At 30.4% G+C, this 23,461-nt stretch overlaps 2 protein-coding genes across 3 annotated transcripts; one reads left to right on the top strand and one right to left on the bottom strand.

The window, feature by feature from the left end:
* Window positions 1-1,051: 1,051 nt before the first annotated feature.
* On the bottom strand, window positions 1,052-3,723 carry LOC137826379 (uncharacterized). The gene is made up of 6 exons (XM_068632325.2): window positions 3,340-3,723; window positions 2,930-3,028; window positions 2,640-2,681; window positions 2,354-2,483; window positions 1,740-1,841; window positions 1,052-1,342 (listed from the first exon to the last, which is right to left on the bottom strand). Exons 1-6 carry the CDS (start codon window positions 3,553-3,555, stop codon window positions 1,278-1,280), a joined length of 654 nt encoding a protein of 217 aa, XP_068488426.1. The 5' UTR covers window positions 3,556-3,723; the 3' UTR covers window positions 1,052-1,277.
* A 5,236-nt stretch (window positions 3,724-8,959) lies between these two features.
* LOC137823926 (bet1-like protein At4g14600) lies at window positions 8,960-12,705 on the top strand. Of its 2 annotated transcripts, none has more exons than XM_068629272.1 (4): window positions 8,960-9,251; window positions 9,323-9,440; window positions 11,274-11,330; window positions 12,256-12,705. In XM_068629272.1, the coding sequence occupies exons 1-4, from the start codon at window positions 9,190-9,192 to the stop codon at window positions 12,415-12,417; spliced, it is 399 nt and encodes a 132-aa protein (XP_068485373.1). In that variant the 5' UTR covers window positions 8,960-9,189; the 3' UTR covers window positions 12,418-12,705. The 2 variants fall into 2 exon arrangements, with proteins under 2 accessions (XP_068485373.1, XP_068485374.1); XM_068629273.2 differs by having other exon boundaries at window positions 9,112-9,251; window positions 9,297-9,440.
* Window positions 12,706-23,461: the final 10,756 nt, after the last annotated feature.

Genomic DNA, 23,461 nt, shown 5'->3' with positions numbered 1-23,461 from the left:
TTATTGAAGAGATTGTAAAGTCTTTTTCTTCTTCTTAGCCTTGTAAAAAATGTGTAGAGTAGTTAGGAAGTTTTGGAGTTTGTATTTTGGGCCAAAGTAAAGAGTTGAGTGTAAAATAGTAAATGAGGGGTGCAAATAGAAATCTAGGCAAGGGAGGCATGAGACTCCACATGTCTTCTCCTCAATGAAGAGGATTTGCACCGATAAGGTGGTGACACTTGTCACACTCTCATTTGAGAGACTTTCTCCTATAAATAAGAGTCTCTTGCACATTATTTTTAACTTTGATTTAAAGAGAAGATAAAGGCATCATGAATTATAATTATTTAAATAAAAATATATTATTAAATTGTAAAAATATTTTCACTAAAAGTAATTATAAAAAGAAATAATTTTAATTTTGTTTCAAGTAATTTTTTTATTGGGTAAGTGATTTTTTATTATGAATAGTTATTAAATTTAAAAAGGTAGTTATTTAATAGGATAAAATTATAAGAAATTGTGTAAAATAGATGTGTATTATATATTGTTTATAGATCATTATTACTAATTAATAAAATCAAAATATATTATTAAATTAATTTTTTTATTAAAATTAATTATAAAATAAATAATTTTTAATTTTATTATAAGCAATTTTTATTCTCTTTAAATATTATTTATAGAATATTGAATGGAGCACTTAAAATAGAAAATAAATTAAGAATAAAGATAATTAGCTAATATATATATATATATATATATATACTACTAAATTTATGGGAAAAAATAAAAAATTGAAAAACAGACATTATTTTTTTACTTCTAAATATATTTAAATGTACAACATTTTATTTGTTTTTTAAAGTTTTTTCAAATTAAAAAAAATGATATTTTTTATTTTAAAATGATATTTTTTTTTGGTTTATCTTTCTTTAATATACTTATTTATCATTCTTTGGTGTTTTTTCTTCCTGAATTATTTTTATTTTATTTTATTTAACATTTTTAACTTTCCGAACCACAATCTTTAACTATATTATTGATGGTAAACGAAGAAAATAATAATAAATTTTGTAATAATTTTGATTTATTTCAGCAACCGAGAATAAAATTGACTATATAAACAAAAAACAATAAGATATGGGAAGAAGGGAGTGAATGCTGTGACAACCTCTAAAAACAGTAACAAAATTGTATAAAAGTACAAGTACTAATGCTATTGCTTAATGTTATAATGAAAAATTATTTCAAAAATCAGTTTGAAGCGATGGCTCCTTGTCTAATAAACCCATCTCTTATTTTGAGACGTCTTTCTTAATTCTTTCGATAAAATCCATCATGGTCTTCAAGCTCTTATCATCTGTAAAGGAAAACAAAAAACTATTCATACCAATAACTCATACACAACACCACTTTTTCTGAGCAAATGAATAAAATATGAAATATACTTTAGTTTCTTCGAAATTCGGTTAAAAATATATTCGGTCTTTGGATATTAAAATAATGATTTTAATCTTTATATTTCTGAAATGTGATGCATTACATCCTTAATCTTATATTTTATTTTCATCTAACTAGGAACTTAAGCAACAACATTTTATAAAATACAAGAACTTAAACTACACTTATTAAATAGTAAAACTAAAACCATTTTTTAACAAAGTTAGAAAAATATAAAACACATTTACCTAACTAAGAACTAAGTACAAGCATGAATACAAATAGATAAAATAGATAAATATTTAGATGATCAGTACCTAATCTTGGTATTGTGTGTCCTTTGGGATGATGAATTACCACGGGTTCAACACAGGATTCTGTTAGTTCCATTCCATATTTTTTCAAAAAATCTGTTTCACCTGCAGTCGTAGAAATTGAGAATTTATAGGAAATTCTAGCAAACTGAATTATAAAATCATGCTTATTAATTTGCATTCTGATTTAAAGTTATTTTACAGTGATTAAATCTACAATTAGAAAAATTTAGCAGCATGCAATTTGGTTTCAAAATTTTGAAATACTTATTTTATAATAGCTCTGGATAAATCCTCCCTCTGTTATTAGTTATTTTTTAGATTTTAGTTTTACATTCAATGAGGACATATGAAATGCTTGACTTGAGAGCACATAATTGACACCCAATATTCAAAGGCTAGAAAGCAACCCAATATTTGCACACACAATCAACCATGTTTAAATTGTGAAGCTTGATGTGGTAGAAGTGGGGCTCTAGTCCCAACAGAGAAAGCTATTTTATTAACTTAATGAAATTGATTTGGATGATCTTTGTTAAGTCAATAATGAGGGCTAGGATATGCTTTCTTAAACTTAAAGACAAGAATGATAAAATAGATGGTGACAACGTGGGTACCTAGAAAATGAATAGAGGGGCAGCTAATAGGAGAAGAATATGCTTTGTCCACCACCAAAGGTGACCTAAACTTAGCACCTCCTACAATCACAATGAATTTCACTTTGGGAACCTTCGTCAGTGCCACACCCTGCAAACAAATAAATTATGTACTTCAAACTTTTATGAGAATAAAACAAACAAAAAAAAACTATCTCCTACAGTTTATATACAATCATTAAATATTTACTTTTTCAATATAGTGTTTTGTTTTCATTGCATCACTGAGAAACAGTCTTAAACATACCTTCGCTTGAAGACCAGGCAACGCAGCTGATAATATTGCTCCCTGTTTGGTCAAAATCAAACACCTTGTTATATTCAAATCCTTCACCACTAAAACCTCAAACCATCTAAAGATACACTAAATATGCACTAATCCTTTAACTATTATTTTTTTGAAAACAAAAAGTCTCATGTATCCACCACAAATTCCATAGAAACACACAACAAGTTACAACTGGGTAGATTCAGATATTCACTTCATCTTTGACTTATTTTCCCAAAATTAAAAATTAAAAATAAGCAGAAGATTACCTGTGAGAAACCAAGAAGCCCATCAATAGGTCCGTGCTTGATCATGCAGTCCTCAATGTACTTAAGGCACTCGTCAAAGTTAGTGTACTCTGTAAATTCCTGTTTCGCCACAAAAGTTTAGACGGTTGCTAACAAATTATGATATTCTCTAGTCAGAATTGAAATTTGCTAGTTTTCAACACAAATTTCAAATCCAGTTGGAAAACAATAGGAATTTAGTAAGAGAAAACAAGTTTTGCTGAATCTCAATATTAGTTCACAAAATAAGCTACATCGAGAAAATAAGAATTATTTGATAGATTTTTAGTCAATCGTATTTTTGATCTATACCTATATTCATGAACGTGAAATTTATTATCCATAGCATAAATTAAAAAAATAAAGCTAAAAAAAATGAATGGGAAGAGAACCTTGTTGAACTGGAACCACTCGTAGTAAGGGGGATCAAAAATGCCTTCGACATCGGATTTGCCTTGGCAAGGAAAAGGAGCATCTACAAAAACAAGATCAAGGTGATCGAGAACGGATTGTGGCCACTTATGTATCTGCGTTTTCAGTATTTCTCCGCTTGTTCGAAACCCGTGAAGGCACAACAATCTTGGTTTTCTCCTCTCCTCGCTTCCCATATTTTTTTCTTTCTTCTTCTTTCTGTTCACCAACCCTAACGGAATAACGGAATTCAAGGATTGAACGGAGTTAAATACAAGGGTTGGTTGGGCGCAGGAGAATATGTTCGAATCTATATTTTTGTACCTTGTGGTGGCGGAGACACCTATTTATAGCCTCATTTCCTCTTATTCCTTTTTGCGTCTCTTCAATTTCAATTCAACATCGTGTGGACCACCTCCACTTTTTTTCCGGGTAGATAAAACCATGGTGAAAACTAAGAATTTTTTTTTTCTTTCTAAAATTTAAAATTCAAAGGATATATTATAATGATATTAATTTTAAAATAGTGTGCTATGTCAATTACAAATGTTTTAATCACTTAAATTTATGTATAGAAAAAGATAAATGTGAATTAGAAGCGTTGATTTGATTAATTTTTTTATTAAAATCCTCACACTTTTGACCTTAATTTTAAAAAAAAAATGTTGTAAAACTCATATTTTCATTGTTGGAAAGTATTAGAAAAATTGATGATTAAAACTTAAGTCTGTTTTGAAAATATTTGTAAACAAAATAAAAGATGAAGTAAGGGGTGACGTTGATTGGATCAGATTCCATGGATTCAAAAGAAAGAGAATGTCTGTTTCCTAATCTTGTGGTGTGTGAGAGTCTTATTACTGTCTTTGGATTTAACTACAGCAACTCATTCTTACATTATATCATCAAACCATTTCCATTCAATTTTGTTTCAAAAAAGAAATTTTAAAGAACTTAAAACAATCTTTTATTTATATTTATTTACATTTGATTATAATTTCTATAATAATATAAATTGGCAAATATTTAATTAATTATTATTTTATTTTAATTAAAAATAAACTAATATTTTTTAAAAAGTAATTAACTAAATAGTTAATAATATTTTACTTTAAAAATAGTGTTTATGAAATTCTATAGTACTGGAAAAATTATTTTCTAAAGTTTTCTTTAAATATGTTTGACCAAATTTGTGTGAAGAAGTTGAGAGTGAATGTCTTTCTTTTGAATTATCTTTTTTCTTTGGGATTCATGAGAAATGGTTAGAACGAAATTTTGGAAAATTTCGTATTACTGAGTGTTTCTATTGCAGAAACAATCTACAGAAACAGCAGAGCATAAAATTTGAATCCATCCGCAATTTTAAAGGTATAGAAATTATTTTAATATTATTTCTATTAAAATTAAATTGATAATTAATCACGACTAAATATATTAAATGGCATATTTAACTTTTTCTACATAAACAGGATATATATTGAAATAATATTAAATTGTTCATTTAATCTTTACATATAAACAAACTTTATCTTTTAGTTTTATACTTAAATGTTTTTTTAATCCTTTTATATGTTACCATAATCTTTTTTTATTCTATACAATTTTTTAAATGTATAAACTAAAAAAAAAATAGTATAAGGACTAAAAAATATTAAAAATTCTAAAACTAACGATTTTTAATGAGTAGAAAATATAAATTTTATACAACTATATTGACTAAAAAATAATAAAAACCTAATAATAATAAAATATTTAGTAAAAATAATAAATAAAATTTATTTAAAATATCTTAAAGATGTATTAAAATTATAATAATACAGAACCTGTATTTTCTCCATACTACACTGTATTATAATTCAAGTTTTTTTAACTTTTTTTTATCATTGCTTTATACTAAATTTGTAAAAAAAAAATATAACTTCTCGTACTCTAATTTCAGCTGTGCAATCACAAAATAATATTTTTTTCACTCCAATTCAAATTTGATCAGTAAAAATATTATGTAAAATGTTTCAGTTTTTTTTATGTATTATCATATTTTAGTTTATAATTTTCTTTATAAAGATCTGATTTTTCTTTTTACATTATGAAAAATAATTTAATGGGAGGTCATTTAAAATCATTGTGTTAACCAGAATAAACACAATTTTACTAAATTTAATGAGTTTTAATAATTTTCAATCAATATGCATTTAAAAAAAATATTTTTATGACATAATTTTCATCTATGATAAAAACAAAATGAATATATATATATATAATCGTCTATATATTTAATTTAAAAAATTAAATATTCTTGTAATAAAAATATATTAATTAAGAAAAATCAATTAATTTATCTAATATTAATTAAGATAATTATATTTATTTATTTTTTTATGATACGATTTATGACAATATAAAAGTAAAAAAAAATATAAAATTAAAAAATCATTAAAATTATGTGATAAGAATATTATAATAAATTAATACTTCTTTAACAATTTCAATTTTTAAAAAGAAAATTTTATTCTAAAACGTTTAAAATAACATCTGATATAAACAATATATATAATTGTATATGTGAAAAAAAATCACACTAATATAGATTTATTTGAATAACTTCATTTAGAGAGTAAAATTGTTGTAGCATATAATAAAAAGTTTTAAAAAAATCAAATAGGTATAAATGTAACCATATCATAGGTAGAAATTTTTATTTAAAATATATGATTTTTTTTTAAAGTTAAACGTTTTGTTGTGAAGGGTAGTGCCTAAAAAAGAATGATATAGTTTTTGAGTTGGTTATTAGAAACCTAGATATAGAGCCTAAATATGTAGTGGTTTATATTATGTTAATCCTGAAACATACCATTTCTTAGTACACTTTATCTTTCTTCACTCTTCTAATAATTAATTCTACTCATAATTAATCAAAATAAATCACCCAATATACTTTTGCATTCATTTTTCTTATATTGTTAGGTAAATTCCTACACATTAGAACCTATGATATGCATCCATTTTTTTTAAAAAAATTACCATTCATTTCATTAAAAAAATACATTTAATTTTTTTTTGAAATATAATTAAAAAAATATAAAAATAAATTGTGTATTATGTATTATAGTTCTTTTAATAAAGAAATACGAGATAGATAGTGATAAAAATAAAAAATATGAATATATAATAATGATAAAAATAAAAATACAAATACGCATGTTAATATTTAAAAAATACAAATACACATAAATTTACAATAAATTAAAATATTACAATGTTAATTTTATAGTTATTTTATTAAATACAAATATGATAATATAAAACTAAAAAATGCAAATATATTATTTGATATTAAAAATACATCAACACATAAATTTAAGATGAATTAAAATGTTTAAATATAAAATTATAGTTATTTTTAATAAATACAAATATATATATAATAATAATAAAAATAAAAAATATGAATGGATAAATAATAATAAAAAGAATAATAATAAATAAAAATACACATTAATATTAATAATAAAAAAAGGGACTTCATCAAATTACTTCCAGCTATTAAAAAATATGTAGAATATTTTTTCCTACTGACCGCGCAGTATCTAAAAAATCTTGTTTTTTATATGGTAAAAATAAAAAATTGGATACCTAATAATAATAAATAAACATAATTCACAAAAGGATAAGCTGTTTTCATAAATTTTTGTTAGCGGTTACATAAATACTTATGATATAATATAAATTTAAATAAACTATAATGAACTCATTCAAATAGATATTAAAAGTAAACTCATTGAAGTAAAAGTTGACATGTATCATAATTTACAATTTTGAGAACATATTAAATTTTGGGCTTTCATTAAGTATTTTTTCTACTTTCAAAGTAAATATATAAAATAATATAAAATATAATGCTACATATAAGGACAAAATTTGGGCAATTTCTTATGCAAGTAAAATTGAATAATGAAAATAGAATAGGAAAAAAAGTAATTTTATTCTATAATTGCGTAAAGGAAACAGAAATATTAATTTTGTGATATTATATATCGTTTCTGCCATTACCAACGCATTTCTCGTGCTAAATTGACTCTGTAGTGTGTTTTCTCTTACTATGACCCAATTTTATGTTGAAAATAATGTCACCGGTTGTTTATACTTTGTTAAATGGACAAATGTCATATTAATTTATTTAATGTATAGTTAAGAGAAAAGAAAATATGGTTGATAAAATATTTTTAAATAATATTGAAAATTACTAATTTTTAAAAATAAATTTATTTACTTTTCTCTCACTCTTTTTCACCATTTTTGAGTTTGTTTAAATTTAAAATAATCATTCATTTAAGAAACGGCGGGTAGAATTTACATATTAAAATAAATATACAAGTATTTATTTTTAAAATATGTTAAAAAAACACAAATGTAAATAATAATATTTTTTAAAATATTCTATATAAGACCTAATATGTAAAAAAAATACATCTAAATATTAAAATACAAATTAAATTATAAATATTTCTATACAAATTTAGAGTTATTTAAAATATTAATATTTATAATATATATAATTAGGATTTATAAAAATATAAATATTTAAATTTATAGTTCAAAACAAACATCTAAAATATTCTATTACAATAATTATTATAATTTGAGTGAACTATGAACTTAAACTTCTATAAATTTTATTACATTCTTTCAGCTATTACATTTATTTTAAAACATATATTCCAATAATATTATAACTTATAATTATGCTTAAGAGTGATTTAATTTTTTTTAAATAAATTAAAATAATAAATTTTTTTCTAAATAAATATTTATTTTTAAAATACAATTCTACCATGAATTTGACTAAATTTAATTTATTTTTTTGACAAATTTAGTCATCACACCTTCTTCTAAGGATATTGACACTATGTTTGAATTCAAGTGATTACTATTCATTCGGACGAATTTGTAAAGACTGTTTGCATTTGTATTCATTCATTTGAACTTAATGCAAACATCTTCCAAGATGAGTTACAAAGAAAGAGGAAATTCAACTAGAATTTGTTATCTCTCTAATTTACATTCAAAATCGTAACTTTTTTCAAGTTAAGCATTCATGCACACAAAAGAATAAAAAGTGAACATCAGTTGGACATTTTCTATATTGATTTTGCCTTGGTTTTAAGTTGATAATCAATGTTGTGTGTTCTAAAATCAATGTTATACCTTTTTTCTTAGATAATGATGTTTGAAGGGCAAAATGGATATTGAGTTATTCTTCATTATAAATCTATGTTTGTAAAAGCATATTCAATGTTAAATATTTTTAAAAATTTATATATTTCAAGATTTTATTTAAATAGAACATTAAATATTTATAATTTATATTTATTTAAGATTTTGAATATTTTAATAATTTTAGATTTTTATTTAAATATAACATTAAATATTAAATATTTTTATTTATTTAGGATTTTAAATATTTTATATATTTCTGAAAAATCAAAGAAGGAAAGACGAAGAAATTTCAAATGTGAATGGATTTTTTTTTTAAATTACTTTTAAAAATTACATTAAAACAAAAAAAATCATATTTTTTTTCTTAAAAGATGTTAAACTAAAAACGGGTGCGAATGGGATTACTCTGGAAGGGATGGATGAATCAGTTGCCTGGAACAATCCCATTTGTTTCCTTCTTCCTTCCATCTTCTTCTCTACTAAGATTTCTCCCTCTTTCATTCTTCAACACCTCAACTTCGTCCACATAATTTCTGTGTCTGCACAACGCATTCCCCTTTAAAATTTGAAACAATCAAAGCCCACCAACCCAATTAGGTTTCTTCTGATTTCCCACAATGGCCGCCAATTCCCACAGAGTGGGTTCTTCCTACGGCGGCGCCGCCCCTTACAGATCAAGGTATGTGTGTCTGTCTGTGTCTTCGAATTCATCATATCTATGCAGTTAATTGTATATGATGGATATTGCAGAGATGGGCTTAGCACTCGACCCGTTAGTGCTTCTGAGGAGATCCAATTACGAATTGATCCCATGGACTTGGACGATGAAATTACCGGTCTTCATAGCCAAGTTAGAAGGTTGAGACATGTATGAATCTCCACCATTTTTTTTAATTTCGTATTCTATTTATTCACTCTGTGCTTGTTATTTCTTTATTTTTGTTGGGCATGTGTGAAATTTCGAAAAGATGATACTTTTTTTCTTATAAATTGAGCACTTTAGAAATTCGTTTAGACCTGATCGACCAGAATTAGGGAGTGGATTGGATTGGACTGGACTGGACGCATTTGAAGAAATGCAATTTCATAAGACTCAAGCCCGGTTCATTGTTTTTAAGGGAAATTGAACTCTTTTCTATTTAAACAAGTAGATGTTGGTTGAAGACTTGAAGGTGTTACATGCTATGATGGATGAAAACTTAGTAGAGAGCAAGGTTTTAAAAAATGCTCCCCTGTTGCAATTTTAACTTTAATGTCAAGGTTTTGAGGTCTCTGGGGTGATCACAATTGCAGCTGCATCGGTCACTTTTGTCAGTATTTTCCTGCAGCATCACAGATCCTGATTAAATCGAATCATGTCCAACGATGTTAGAGAGCACCTGGACTGGTCATGTTAGTAGCCAAAATTTGAGGTTAAATAAGAAGAGCAAAATATTTTGGGTTGGGGACAACTTTTTCAGCATAAATCAATCCAACGATGAGCTACAGCTAATAGTGATTTCTCTCATTCTATGATTCTTTGTTTTTTGTCAACTTGTAGGTAATCGCCTATTGGCTAAAATGTGGTTCTTGTATAGTGGGGGTCACCATTTCACTAGTTTTCTTTCTCTTTGGTGGTGTACAAGCTCCTTACATTCTGTTTTTTTTTTTTTCTTTTGATGGGAAAATTACCTTTTAAAAAAAATCATTGTCTGTGCTACTTTTATTTTTCTGAATTCCATGATAGTAATAGTGGGTTGTGAACTAAGTCTTAATATGCAACTGTGGTCGCGATCACAATCTTGCAGCAGTCTTTGAGATTTAAAAAATTACAAACAAATGCAGCCAATGTGGAGGAAACCTAAAATATCTTGATGTAATGGCGGTGGTAGACCATCTTTTAAAGCCTTAGTTGTGAAAACTAGCTAGTGTTGTCAGATAGCCTCTATATAGTGCTTTTGTATTGCAGTATTTCTTGGATCTGCGATTGCCACTCTGTTTTCCTATTTCATCCTTCATGGGTGTTGTGGTTGTGGTATGCATCCTGTACCCTCATGTCATCCTTAGCAAGTCTTCGGCCAATTGATTTTTTTAGTTAATATTGTGCCAATTTTATGCACTTTATTTTATTTACATAAAACAATTTTTTATATGTATATATATCATATGTTTAATTCCTAGATGCAACCTCTGCCAGTTGTGCATAATGCTATCCACTATATAATATAACAGATTGTTGGTTTTCCACCATTTTCTGCAATCAATAACACTTAAACGACCAGTGGCTTTAGATTACACCTTAAAACATGAAACGTGGAAGGGGAAATAAAAACATCTACATTTTTTAGGTCACTTAATTCTTGATTAGCAATGTGCATCTTCTTGGCCCCCAAAAGGAATTGTCAATGAAGAGAGCCATATGAATATGCTTGTGGTGTGTATTCTTTTTTCTCCCCCGTATTTACTAGAATATTTTATAATTGATGCATGTATGCTGTTTCCAATGATAAAAAATTAAGTTCAGTTTCCAACTACAAGTTATACGGTGTTCTATCAGTGCATATTGACTCGTTGAATACTTGAACCATATCCGGCTAATTATTCCTTTCATGGAGCTAGTTGGATGAGACTATATCATGTTTCAAAACTCATGTTCTATATATTTTTCTTTTCCATTTCTTCTTCCTTCGTTCTTATCCTCCTTCCAATATTTCTGGTGCAGGTTGCTGAGGAGATAGGAACAGAAGTGAAGTATCAGAAAAATTTCCTTGAAGAACTGGTACACAATTTCTTGGATAGTTTCCGCTTCTCAGTTTTGTTTTCTATTATTATCTGATGTGTGTGTCGCAAAGGGCATGTTTTGGTTCTTAGATGACACATGCAATGCAACTATATATATCCAATTTTTTACTAGCTAATTTCATTATAACAATACAAATTTTATAATTTGATGTTGATTATATTTATAATTTAAAAGTTAATCTGTCCAAATTCTTCATTCCATACAAAATAAATGTGGAAAAAGAAATAAAGCCATCAATATCAAAGAAAATAAGATAATTCATTTCAATTTAAAATCAGAATTCCAAAGTATGAAATAAATAATGATACAAAATTAAATATGATATGACAAGGCTTATATGTCTGCATCTAAATTTTTAGTATATAGAATTCTTCTGATAGTAGTATGGAGGTGTCATAGATATACTACTAATAATTCTAATAGCCTATTGCATATACTAGTTCTATCATTCTTGATAATACTTGCTTAATTATTTGGGATCTCCTTCCAGATTGTGGCACATGTTGAGGCACTAATGTATTGTCTTGTCCCCGTGAATTTATGTTCTCTGCAAGAAAAAAATGACTACAATTTTCCAAATGTTGCCGGCATCAGGCAAAATGAATTTTTGATTGAAATTTCTTTCTTTAGATTTTAAAAGCTGAATGCAAACTGAGAGAAAACGTTTTTCAATCAGAAAATTGTTGGTCAGCTTTTTGTAATGGTAAGAAGGACTTTAGAAGTTAAGGAAAGGAAAACCATCCATATTTTTTTGAACCCTTTATTAACAGTGTACACAGGAAAATCTTTTGGCTGGCTTTTGTTGCATGTCATTCATAGTAATTAGTGTTTTTATCTCCTCTTTAACAGGAAAATGTCAAACTGTCTTGTTAATATTTTAGCTTTGTCTTTTTCAACGCAGCAAATGACAATGATAAAGGCTCAAGCTGGAGTGAAGAACAACTTAAGAAGATTGAACAAGAGCATCATCCAAAGTGGTTCAAACCATATCCTTCATGTCATTCTTTTCGCGTTAGTCTGTTTCTTTGTTGTGTACCTTTGGTCCAAAATGTTCAGAAAGTGATTTACGGACCAGCTTCCTGGTTGAAAAATCCAGCTAAAAGGGCTTAATCCATCAAAACACATGATTACGTATTTTGGTGTAAAGAAAAGGCTCCATAACCCTTTGGAGTTTTCTATTAAATGTATCTGACTTTGAGATGTGTTTATTAGATATATAACGTAGTTAAAGCTGTAATTCTATTTTAAAAATGATGAATGATTTAAGTTCTTAAGAGTTTGCGGTGTTATTTTTGTCTATGAATACTGTGATAAATTAAGAACCTATGGAGCTAGCAACCATGATTTATCTAGGTTCTGTGTGAAACTGTTTATAAAGCCCCAAATTACTGGTTTGATAAATAAATTAAGAATCTATGACAAACCACAGCAGAACCAGTTTTACGGAAGGAGACGGTAAATTCGTTTCTAAGTCTTACTTTAACATCATTAATTAATTTTGATCTTTTAAATTAGAAAATTGTTGATTACAATTTTATAATCAAGCAATTGTAATATATTATTTTGTAACACGATCTGGGATATATTACAATTTAAACAGAATATATTTATTTAAAAGAATGTTTAGCTTGAACAAATATCATCGATTAACTTTTCCTTTCTTTCAAGTTTGTTTTTCCTATCTAGTTTTATTGTTTTTGTTTTTGTTTTATTATTTTTATAATAAAAGAAAATAGACCTTTCGTAATTATGGTTTTGTCACGCTTCTCAAATCAAATCACTTCGACTTTCTTTCTCTAAAAGAACTTCATATTTTGCTTCTCTTCTCAAAAAAAATTTCTAGCCTACCTACGTTCTCTTTCAAATATTTTGGTTAGATAAGATAAATCAAGAAAATAAACATTCTGAGAACCCTTTTCCAAGGAAGTGCGAGTCAAAATGGTAACCTGTTGGATATGGGCTAACCAATGAGAAGGAGGGATGACAATGCGGGGTGGATCATATGGGTCGGTCCACAATTTGTTATCAAAAAGTGCGGGACAAACTTACTAATCTAGTCCACTGTCCCGTTTAGGTCTGTCACATTTAACCCGCAACACAGGTCAACAGTGGATGGGGTGAGTTGACCAACTGATCCGCATAAATAAAAAATAATTATTTTATTTTCTTGCAAAACTAAAATCATACCACACTTACACATCTTTGCAATGTGATTTTTATTTTACTTTATTTTAATGTACTAAAAAATTAATATTTTATTTTAATCATTTAAAGAAGTTAATATTAAGAGTGTTAGTTGATTTAGTTTTAAGTAAAATCTTATATTTAAAATTTGTTAATAAAAAGTAATATAAAAAAGAGATTTCAATAAGATACTTCTTAAAAAATTTGTCATATGCGTTAAATATTTTGTAAAAAAAGTTTAATAAGATACTTTGATACATTCACATATATTTTGAGAAAAAAAACAAAAAATTAATTATTTTTAATCAAATCTTATAACAACCCTCATATTTGAATTTATTTATATTTTTTTATCTTAATCGAATGAATTGAAGCATTGAGGAAATTTTAATTTTGCAACAACAAAAATAAGTTTTTTAAAATATATTTTTCTTATGTAGGCTGGACCGTAGGCTTGCGGATTACCTCTTATGTGGGGCGGACCAGTTAAATGAGTACGCATTCATTGTGCGAGGCAGGCTAGTCCGCACTGCCACCCTTAACGAGAAGTAGGTTTTCTAATAGATTTAAGTAAGGGTGATAGGATAATGGCTTCTTCTTCATGAGCCTCCATATATTCTTATGGCACCTTATAAGTTTTTTATTCCAAAAATGCCTTTTTATATAAAAAAAAGTTAAATTACATGAAGTTATGGTTGTGGACATAAAGTCCCATAAGTTTTGTATTCAAAAAATGTTATTTTTTATAGTGTCGGTGCGTGAAGACATTAGTGAAGGCAAAGCTGTTGGATGCTCTATTCTTGAGTTACAAGGTGGTTTTCGGTGGTTCGTGGTGGTCATGATAATCGGAAGTGCATGTCTATAGAGTTTTTGGTCTCTGTACAATTTCTGGTGTGGTGTAGTTTATATTCCAGATTGTGTAATCTGAAGATTCACCAAATTATACAATTTGAAATTAATTGAAATGTATGTCTACCTTCTGGATTGCGCAATCCAGAACTTGTTTCTAGATCCGAAAAAATGTTCAGTATTAGCCAATTTGTAATGCAATATTCTATTATGGATTACATAATCTAAATTTTTTATCTGGATCCGGAAGCAAGTTCTAGATGGTACACACACAATTCAATTAATTGCAGATTATGGAGGGTATTTATGGATTATAGAATTTGATGGAGAAGTGCCTTCATGATTTGGAGATTTTGTTGGTGATCGGCGGAAACACAATGGAGGATGACGAACAAGGCCCTCCTAAGAGGTGTGATGGCCTTGGAGGTGCATGCTAGGTAGGGATTGAGAGTGGTGAGGCCATCTCTCTTTGGTAAGGTGAGAATTGAAGATCAATAGTCTAACCTTGGTTTCTAGACAAGAAGTGAAATTGGCTCAAATTTGGCAACAATTCACTAAGTATATTAATCTTGTAAAATCATGAGCCAAGGCACTCCTTAAATAGCAAGGGAGGCCGATTTACATCAAGGTAAAAGAGAGGGAAATTCAAACTAACCTATTTGAATTTGGCGCCTAGAATTGAAGCACATGGGAGGCATGTTCAAGGATCTAGAATGTGCAATTGATTCTAGAACTTGCGCTCCAATTGGGCAAGCTTGGACCGACCTAAGTTTAATTAGAAGTTTAGGAAACTCTAATTAAACTTAGGTTGGTATTTTAGGTACCAATCTTCATTTTAACAAAATTACAAAAGAAATATTCTATGCTAATTTTGACAAGAATTTAAATGCTACTCTACACTAGAGTCTATGGCGTCTTGAGCATGTATAGATAGGTTTCTCTGCCATCAGTGGCAGTATTCCAATCTTCTTGAAGTTTCCTAGCCATGGCTCTAGTGATTGGCCCAATGTGACATGTTGGTGGGCTTTCATTTGAGGTGGTGCTTGGGCCTCTTCCATCATCCCCTCCCTCTTGAAAAGGTCCATCACCTCGGGGACTATGTTTAGACTCTCTCTTAGTTGGGAATCTATCCTTCCTAAGATGAAGCCAAACTAGGTATCCTTCCTCAAAAATGATTTATCTCTTCCCCTTAATGTTATATTTGACATATTTCCCACTTTGTTGTTGTATTTGTTCTTGAACCTTCTCATGCATTTTCTTAACAAATTCAGCTTTGGTAGCGCCTTCCTTATGCATAAAAGTTTGTGGATTAGGAAGGGGTAACAAATCTAAAGGAGTAAGAGGGTTAAAGCCATATACAACTTCAAATGGGGAAATATTAGTAGTCTTGTGAACTACTCTATTGTATGCAAACTCAATATGGGGAAGATACTCATCCCAAGACTTGTGGTTACCCCTCATGACCTCCCTAAGCATAGTAGAAAGAGATCTATTGACTACTTTCGTTTATCCATCTGTTTGAGGATGACAAGATGTGGAAAATTGAAGCTTAGTGCCAAGTTTTTCCCAAAGAGTTTTCCAAAAATGGCTTATGAACTTTGGATCTCTATCCGATACTATGCTTCTAGGTAATCCATGAAGTCTTACCACTTCTCTAAAGAAGAGTTTGGAAACATTTTGAGCATTATCTGTTAGAATGGATGACTTTAAACTAGAGGGGGGGGGGTGAATGGTTTAAAGAGGGATTTCGAAAACTTTTAAGTCAATAATGAAATTATTTCAAGAAACAATTGATAAGGAATCCAGTTTGCCAAAATAATAAGCAAAAACAACAGCACCAGAAAAACAACCAGTTGTTTCGTAGAAACAATTGGTTGTACCAGTTCACAAAATCAAAACTGAATTTAAAGAGTTAAGGATAGAGAGAATGCACACAAATGTTTATACTGGTTCACTATAAACCCAGAGCTACATCCAGTCTTCTCAGAAACCACTGAGGAATTCCACTAAGCAATCAAACCTAGATCACTTACAACACAACCAAGAAAGTGACCTTGATCCCCTCAAGACACACACTTCTCTTGGCCAACACACCAACACTAAGAATGCTGATCTTGATCCCCTCAAGAACACACAACACTTCTCAGCAAACACACAGAAGAAACTTGTTCAATAGATACAAGGATTACACTTGTTACAGAAGAAAATCTGAAATCAATACAAGCAGAAATCCTATCTCACACTCTTTGATCAATCTCAATCTCTAAGCAATCTCAACTCTTTGAAAATCAGAATCTTGTTGTTCTCAAAAGATTGTTATTTCTCAAATTTGTTTTTCTAAATTTATTCACGATGTTTGTTATCAAATCTTAACAAACTTATTCATTGCATTTAAAGATTGGTCAAAGCATTAAAAACTGGAGCGTAAACAGTTAGAAAATCATTTAATGCTCAGTCAAAGCACCAAACAATTTTTCTGTTATGGTACCAAAACAAACAATCGGTTGTTTCCTCGAATCAATCGGTTGTTTTGGTTTTAACAGTTCAATCTAGAGTGGATTACAAAACTCAAACTACCCCAAATCCTATCTAGGACAACTCAGCAACAACAAGCACAACCTAGCCTTCAACATTCTTCAAAGGGTTTGGATTCTTCAAAGCTTGAACACCACTTGGTTCAACATTATCCACCTTGTGGCATGGAATAAAATGTGCCATTTTTCTAAAACGGTCCACAATCACAAAAATGGAGTCAAAACCTCTTGCAGTCCTAAGGAATCCTAGAATAAAATCCATGCTAATGTCTTCCCATGGAGCACTTACAATCGGTAGAGGAGTATAGAGTCCATTAGACATTGTTTTAGATTTAGCTTTTAGACATGAAATGCATCTAAAAAAATGTCTTTGAACCCCTCGTGTGAGGCCAAAAGAATTTTCCTTTTAAAAGATCAAGAGTCTTCCCATGAGACCTCCTTCATGAGATTCCTTTACAAGAAGTTTCCTATGTGTGCCTTGAGGTATACAAAGTTTTCCTTCTTTAAAAAGATACCCCTCAGACATATAAAATCCTTCTTGTGCTCTATGTTCAAACTTAGCAAAGAGGGATGCAAAATCTTGATCTTCTTTGTATAGTTCTCTTATGTTATCAAATCCAAGAATTTGGGCTCCAAGTTCTGAAAAGAGCACATGTCTCCTTGAGAGAGCATCAACCACTATATTTGTACTACCCTTCTTGTATTTGATGACATAAGGAAATTGTTCAAGAAATTCCAGCCATTTTGCATGGCGTTTGTTCAACTTATGTTGACCTTTCAAATATTTCAAAGACTCATGATCACTATGAATGACAAATTCTTTAGAAACTAGATAGTGTTCCCAAGTCTCTAATACCCTCAAAAGTGCATAAAGCTCTTTGTCATAAGTGGGGTAGTTAAGGGTGGCTCCATGAAGTTTTTCACTAAAATAAGCAATAGGATGCCCACCTTGCAACAAAACCGCACCTATGCCAACTCTCGATGCATTACACTCTAGCTCAAAAGTTTTTGAAAAATTTGGTAAAGCTAGAATGGGTGCTTTAGTGAGTTGAACTTTTAGCCTCTTGAAGGCTTGTTCATGCTTCTCATTACAACAAAGTAGAGTGTCCTTCTTCACTAACTCATTGAGCGGTGAAGCTAGACTTGAGAAGTTAGGCACAAAACGTCAATAAAATCTTGCCAAACCATGAAAGCTCCTAACATCTCCTCATTTTGTGGTGTTGGCCATTCTTGGATGGATTTGATTTTCTCGGGGTCAACATGTACCCCATTTTTGTTAACTACAAAACCTAAAAACACAACACTATCAACACAAAAAGTACATTTATCACTATTAACAAACAAACTATTAACTCTAAGCAGTAAGGGAACTTCCCTAAGGTGTCTTAGGTGGTCTTCTAGGCTTTGTCTATAAACTAAGATATCATCAAAATAAACTACTAGATATTTACCTATACAATCCCTTAAGACATGATTCATGAGCCTCATGAAGGTGCTAGGTGCATTAGTGAGACCAAAAGGCATCACCAACAACTCATATAGTCCAAATTTGGTTTTAAAAGCAGTTTTCCACTCATCACCCTTTTTGATTCGAATTTGGTGATATCCACTTTTAAGATCAATTTTGGAAAATATGATAGACACATGCAACTCATCAAGCATATCGTCTAGTCTTGGAATTAGATGCCTATACTTGATGGTGATGTTATTGATGGCTCTACAATCGCAACACATTCTCCACTTGCCATCTTTTTTTGGAACCAACAAGACAGGTACAACATAAGGGCTTAAGCTCTTTTGAACCCAACCCTTCTCCAACAAATATTGTACTTGCGATTCTATCTCCTTAGTTTCCTCAAGATTAGTTCTATAGGCTGGTTTATTGGGTAGACTAGCCCCCAGAAATAAATCAATTTGATGTTCTATACCTCTAAAAAGGGGAAGTCCTATGAGGCTTTCCTTAGAGAATATATCATCAAACTCTTTTAAAAGATCTTTTACTTGAGGAGGTAAAACACAAGTCTCAAGAAGAGTGACAGTGCATGTAAGTGTTCCTTTACAAATGATAAGGCTTGAAGGTTGTTCAACAAGAAGCATATTCTCAAAGGTATTTTCAAATTTTTCGTCTTGTTGAATGATCTTGTGGGAAGGAACACTCTTCTCCCACGCCTTTGGCTCCCTAAGGGCTTTTTGTTTTTCTAATTTTATTTTATTTTTTCTCTTCATCCCTCTTTTGTTTCATTTGTACTTGATCTTTTACCACTTGTGAATGTGATAAAGGATTGAGTATAAACTTCTTTTCGTTATGGGTGAAGGTAATCTCGTTGGTTAGACCATTGTGCATGGTTTTCTTGTCAAATTGCCAAGGCCTACCCAATAAGATGTGACAAGCTTCCATGGGAACTACATCACATAAAACGTTATCTTTGTAGTTTCCCATATAAAACTAGACTTTCACTTGCTTGTCTATAGTTAGTTCTCCATCTTCATTGATCCATTGAAGTTTGTAAGGTTTTGGATGAGGGACTAATTGTAGATTTAGCTTTTCAACCATCCTAGCGCAACAACAATTGCAGCAAGAGCCACTATCCACAATGAGAGAACAAATATTTTCTAAAACCTTGCATCTTGTATGAAAGATGTTCTCTCTTTGTGTTTCTAGGTTCACACTAGTTTGGTTGTTGAGGGTTCTTCTAATCATCATTAATTCCCCCTCACATGGATATACTCTCTCATTGTTCTCCTCTTCTTTCCCACTAGGTGCATTATCACATCTACTATACTCATCTACCCCCCTTAAAAACAAAGTTCTTTGATTTGGGCATTGAGCTTGTACATGACCTCTTCCATAACATTTAAAGCACTTGACATCCCTAACGCGAATAGGTGGAGTGAGAATATATTTTCCTACACTTTTGGGAGTTTCTCTTGGTTTTTCCTTAGGTACACTCTCCTCCATTTTAAATTCTCTTCTTGGATAAGAGTTAGGGTATGAACCTTCCCTACGACTTGAGGTTTTTCTCAAATTTTGTTGTTCAACCTTAATACACAATTGAACTAAATCATTCAAGTCTTGGTAGGGTAAGAGTTCAACTCTATCTCTAATCTCAAGATTAAGCCCACTTAAAAATCTTGCTATGGTGGTGGATTCGGATTCCCTAATTGAGGCTCTCATCATATATAATTCCATTTCCTACCTATATTCCTCTACACTCATGGTCTTTTGTTGGAGTCTTTGGAGCTTGTCCATTAACTCCCCTATTGTAATAAGAGGGAATATGGCGGCGTCTTAAGGCTCCCCTAAGATCATTCCAATATTCTATGGGAGGGTCCTTATGAAGATGCCTATCTCTCTCAAGGGTCGTCCACCAATACATAGCATTGCCTTGAAAAGTTAAAGTGGCTAAGGGTACATTGTTTTCTTCACTCACTTTGTGACAAGCAAACAATTGTTCTACTTTCATCTCCCAATCTAGATAGATTTCTACATTTTCCTTGCCATGGAAATGAGGTAGATCTACCCTAACCTCTCTTGGACTTTTTTTTTTTTTTTTTCCTTTCTAACTCTCCTAGAGGGTGTGATGGAAACCATCCAACCACATACATCCACATAATGATGATGAAGAAGAAGCATTGGATTTGAGGACAAATCCTTTTCAAGAGGGAGGGGATGATGGAAGAGGCCCAAGCCCATGATAGAAAAAGCCCAAGCCCAAGCCCAAATACAAGTTCAAGCTTCAGCTCAAGCCCAACAAATAGAAGATATGGGCCAACTAACCATCATTGGATGTCTTTCTTTTGTAATTACTTTTGAGTATTTTTAGTAGAACATAAAGGGAGGTGTAGATATAAATATAAAAGGTGCAAATGTATAAAGCTAAGTCACACCTTCCATGTGACATAAAAAGAAGGTGTAGGTGTAGATTTAGGAGGTGCCAAAAAAAAGAAACCAAGTCACACTTTCCTTGTGACTAGGAATTGGCTCCAAATTCAAATGCTTCTCATTTGAATTTCCCTCCACTTTCTTTTGAATTTCCAGCCCTCTAAACACTATAAATAAGAGGGCTTGGCTCATGTATTTGCAAGATTGAATAGAGTATTGTTATGCTGCCAATTTAGTGCCATACATTACTCCTTGCCTAGCTTCTAGGTTTTAATCTTCATTTCACCACCTTCAAAGGGGTTGGCCGAACCTCCCCATTTCCACACTCTTCATGCACCTTCAGGGTCACCACACCTCTTAGGAGGACCTTGTTCATCTCTTCCATTAAGCTTCCGCACCATCTTCAACAAACATCCAAGAAAAGCTCATAGGAAATCCATCATTTGGTATCATGAGCTATGGTTCTTCAAAGATGAGTATCTCTTTGTCATTTTCTTTTTGAATTTTCTTATTTCCTAGTTTTTCATCTTGATTCCATATTGTCTTGCTGTTTTAATTTTCGTTTTGAATTGGTGTGTTGTTTGGAATTTCCAATCGGTGCATCTTGTTCAATTGTTCTTGAGCAATCTTTGTGCAATTTTTGGTAGGATTCCATATAGTTTGTGTTGCTGTTTTTTTTATTTTAGGTATTTGAGTCCTTATTGCAATTTTAATTGGTTCATATTGTGTTCATTTGAGTCTTTTAATTTATGAATCTATATGTGTTTTGTCTAGTCATGTTTCTTCCAAAAATGTCATCAAATCCTAGTAGTACTTTTTTTGGCTTATTTGTTTCTTGCTTTTGGTATAAATGCTTGATCTGAATCTGTTGTGTTTTTGATCCTTTGGTGCTTTTTATTTTTAGTTTGAGTTCATATTGGTGTGTTAGATCCACATAAATTCCCTTCACTAATTCCATTGTGTTTCTTTTGGTATATCATTCTGTTTTTGTTTCTAGATTTACAGAATCCTTTGTTTCCACCATTCTGTTTTGGCTGATTTTGCTTAAGAAAATTAATTTACACATAAGAAAATTATGAGCCTGTGGGTTTTGCTAGATTGAGGTGTTAGAAAGAGGACAAAAAAAAGAATCCGTTCAAAAAAAGAAATAGAAAAAAAATGATAAATATTATAAAAACAGTGTGCAATCCTGACGCTACAACTTGCGAATCTGAGCATTGATTTTAGAAAATTTATTAAAAAAAATGGTGCATGCGTTTGGAGTGAAAAAAACGCCAAAAATTTGTTAAGATCTTGATCTGTTCAAATATCAATTTTCAGAAGCAAATTTTAAAAGGCCATCTCAGCATAAATCTGTGAAAATCACGCTTTCTGGACCACAACAACTTGTTTCAGTGGTGCTGTTTTTGATTTTGAAATCAAATCTAGTGCTATTCCTTAGGTTCCATTTTGTGTGCCATCCTTTCTTTGAGTACCTTTTATTTGCTTGTCTAATATTTCATTGAAACTCTTTCTAGTTGTCACATTTAATTCCATTTGTGTGGTACTGTTTTTCAAATTAATTTGTTTCTTGCTTTAATTCTTTGACCTCTAAGCTTGGTGGTGGATTAATTATCAATTGGTACTTGATTCAGTGGGAATTGACTTGAGGAGAGTCTAGTTTGCTTAATAGGTGCTGGATTGAAGAATTAATTACCTAATTCCAAGAGGAACAAAGGCAAGGGACAGAAACAAACACTTTCTAAATACACCACATACATTGGAGGGCCCAACAAAGAGGAGACAACAAAGGAAGTGCTAATAGAAAATCAACAAAGGGAGTATCATCTAATTTCTTTGCAACTTAACTTTTGTTAATTACTTGTTTAACTACGTAATTACACGGTGAGTGTGTCTTCAAGGGCTCCAAGTGTCCAAGAAGCCTCACCTAGGGCCGACTAGTTTAGAACTATCTAGCTTAGCTTTTGTTAATTGTTTTAATTGCATCTTTTTGCCTTAATTTGCTACGCTTATCAAACAGTTTTGTCTTGTTTAAGCTTTGTTAATTTTGCTTGGTTGATTAGATAGTTTGCATTGTTTTCTTGCATTAAAAAATTGATTTCTCCAACTTAATTGTGTTTTAAGTGGTTTACCAAGAGAAAGATTTGTGTGAAGATCTTGAGGGATAGTTTTTGGCTAAGGCAAGACTTGGTATTTAAGTAGTCCATTGTGACTCACCTCTCTTACCTGGAAAACTACCTTCTTTAACTTCCCTCATTTTTTTCAAAGTAAAACATTTCTAGACACAAAGTTCTAGTCATGTCTTCTCATTCTTCAAAGTCTATGGAAAGTGATGTGAAATCCATCAAATCCCTTTTGAAACAACTTTCCAAGGATGTTCAATTAATTTCATATAAACAATTGGAGAATGAGGCCAAAACTATTGTATTGACTAAAGCAAAGGATGAGAATTCTCAAAAATAAAAAAAATTACATTCTCATGCATCTAGCTCTAAAAATCATGATTCTCTTGGGGAGGAAAGTCTTAGAATAAATGAATATTATCAACCACCCCCTAGGAGGAATAGAAGGAGAGAGCAAGAAAGCCCAAGAGAGGTTAGGGTAGACCTACCCCATTTCCATGGAAAAGAAAATATAGAAGCTTGCTTAGATTGGGA

This window comes from Phaseolus vulgaris, chromosome 8 (assembly GCF_051622355.1).
Source record: "Phaseolus vulgaris cultivar YP4 chromosome 8, ASM5162235v1, whole genome shotgun sequence".
Taxonomy (NCBI): domain Eukaryota; kingdom Viridiplantae; phylum Streptophyta; class Magnoliopsida; order Fabales; family Fabaceae; genus Phaseolus; species Phaseolus vulgaris.
The sequence above is the reverse complement of the archived record's forward strand: the minus strand, read 5'-3'. Positions and strand labels throughout refer to the sequence as shown.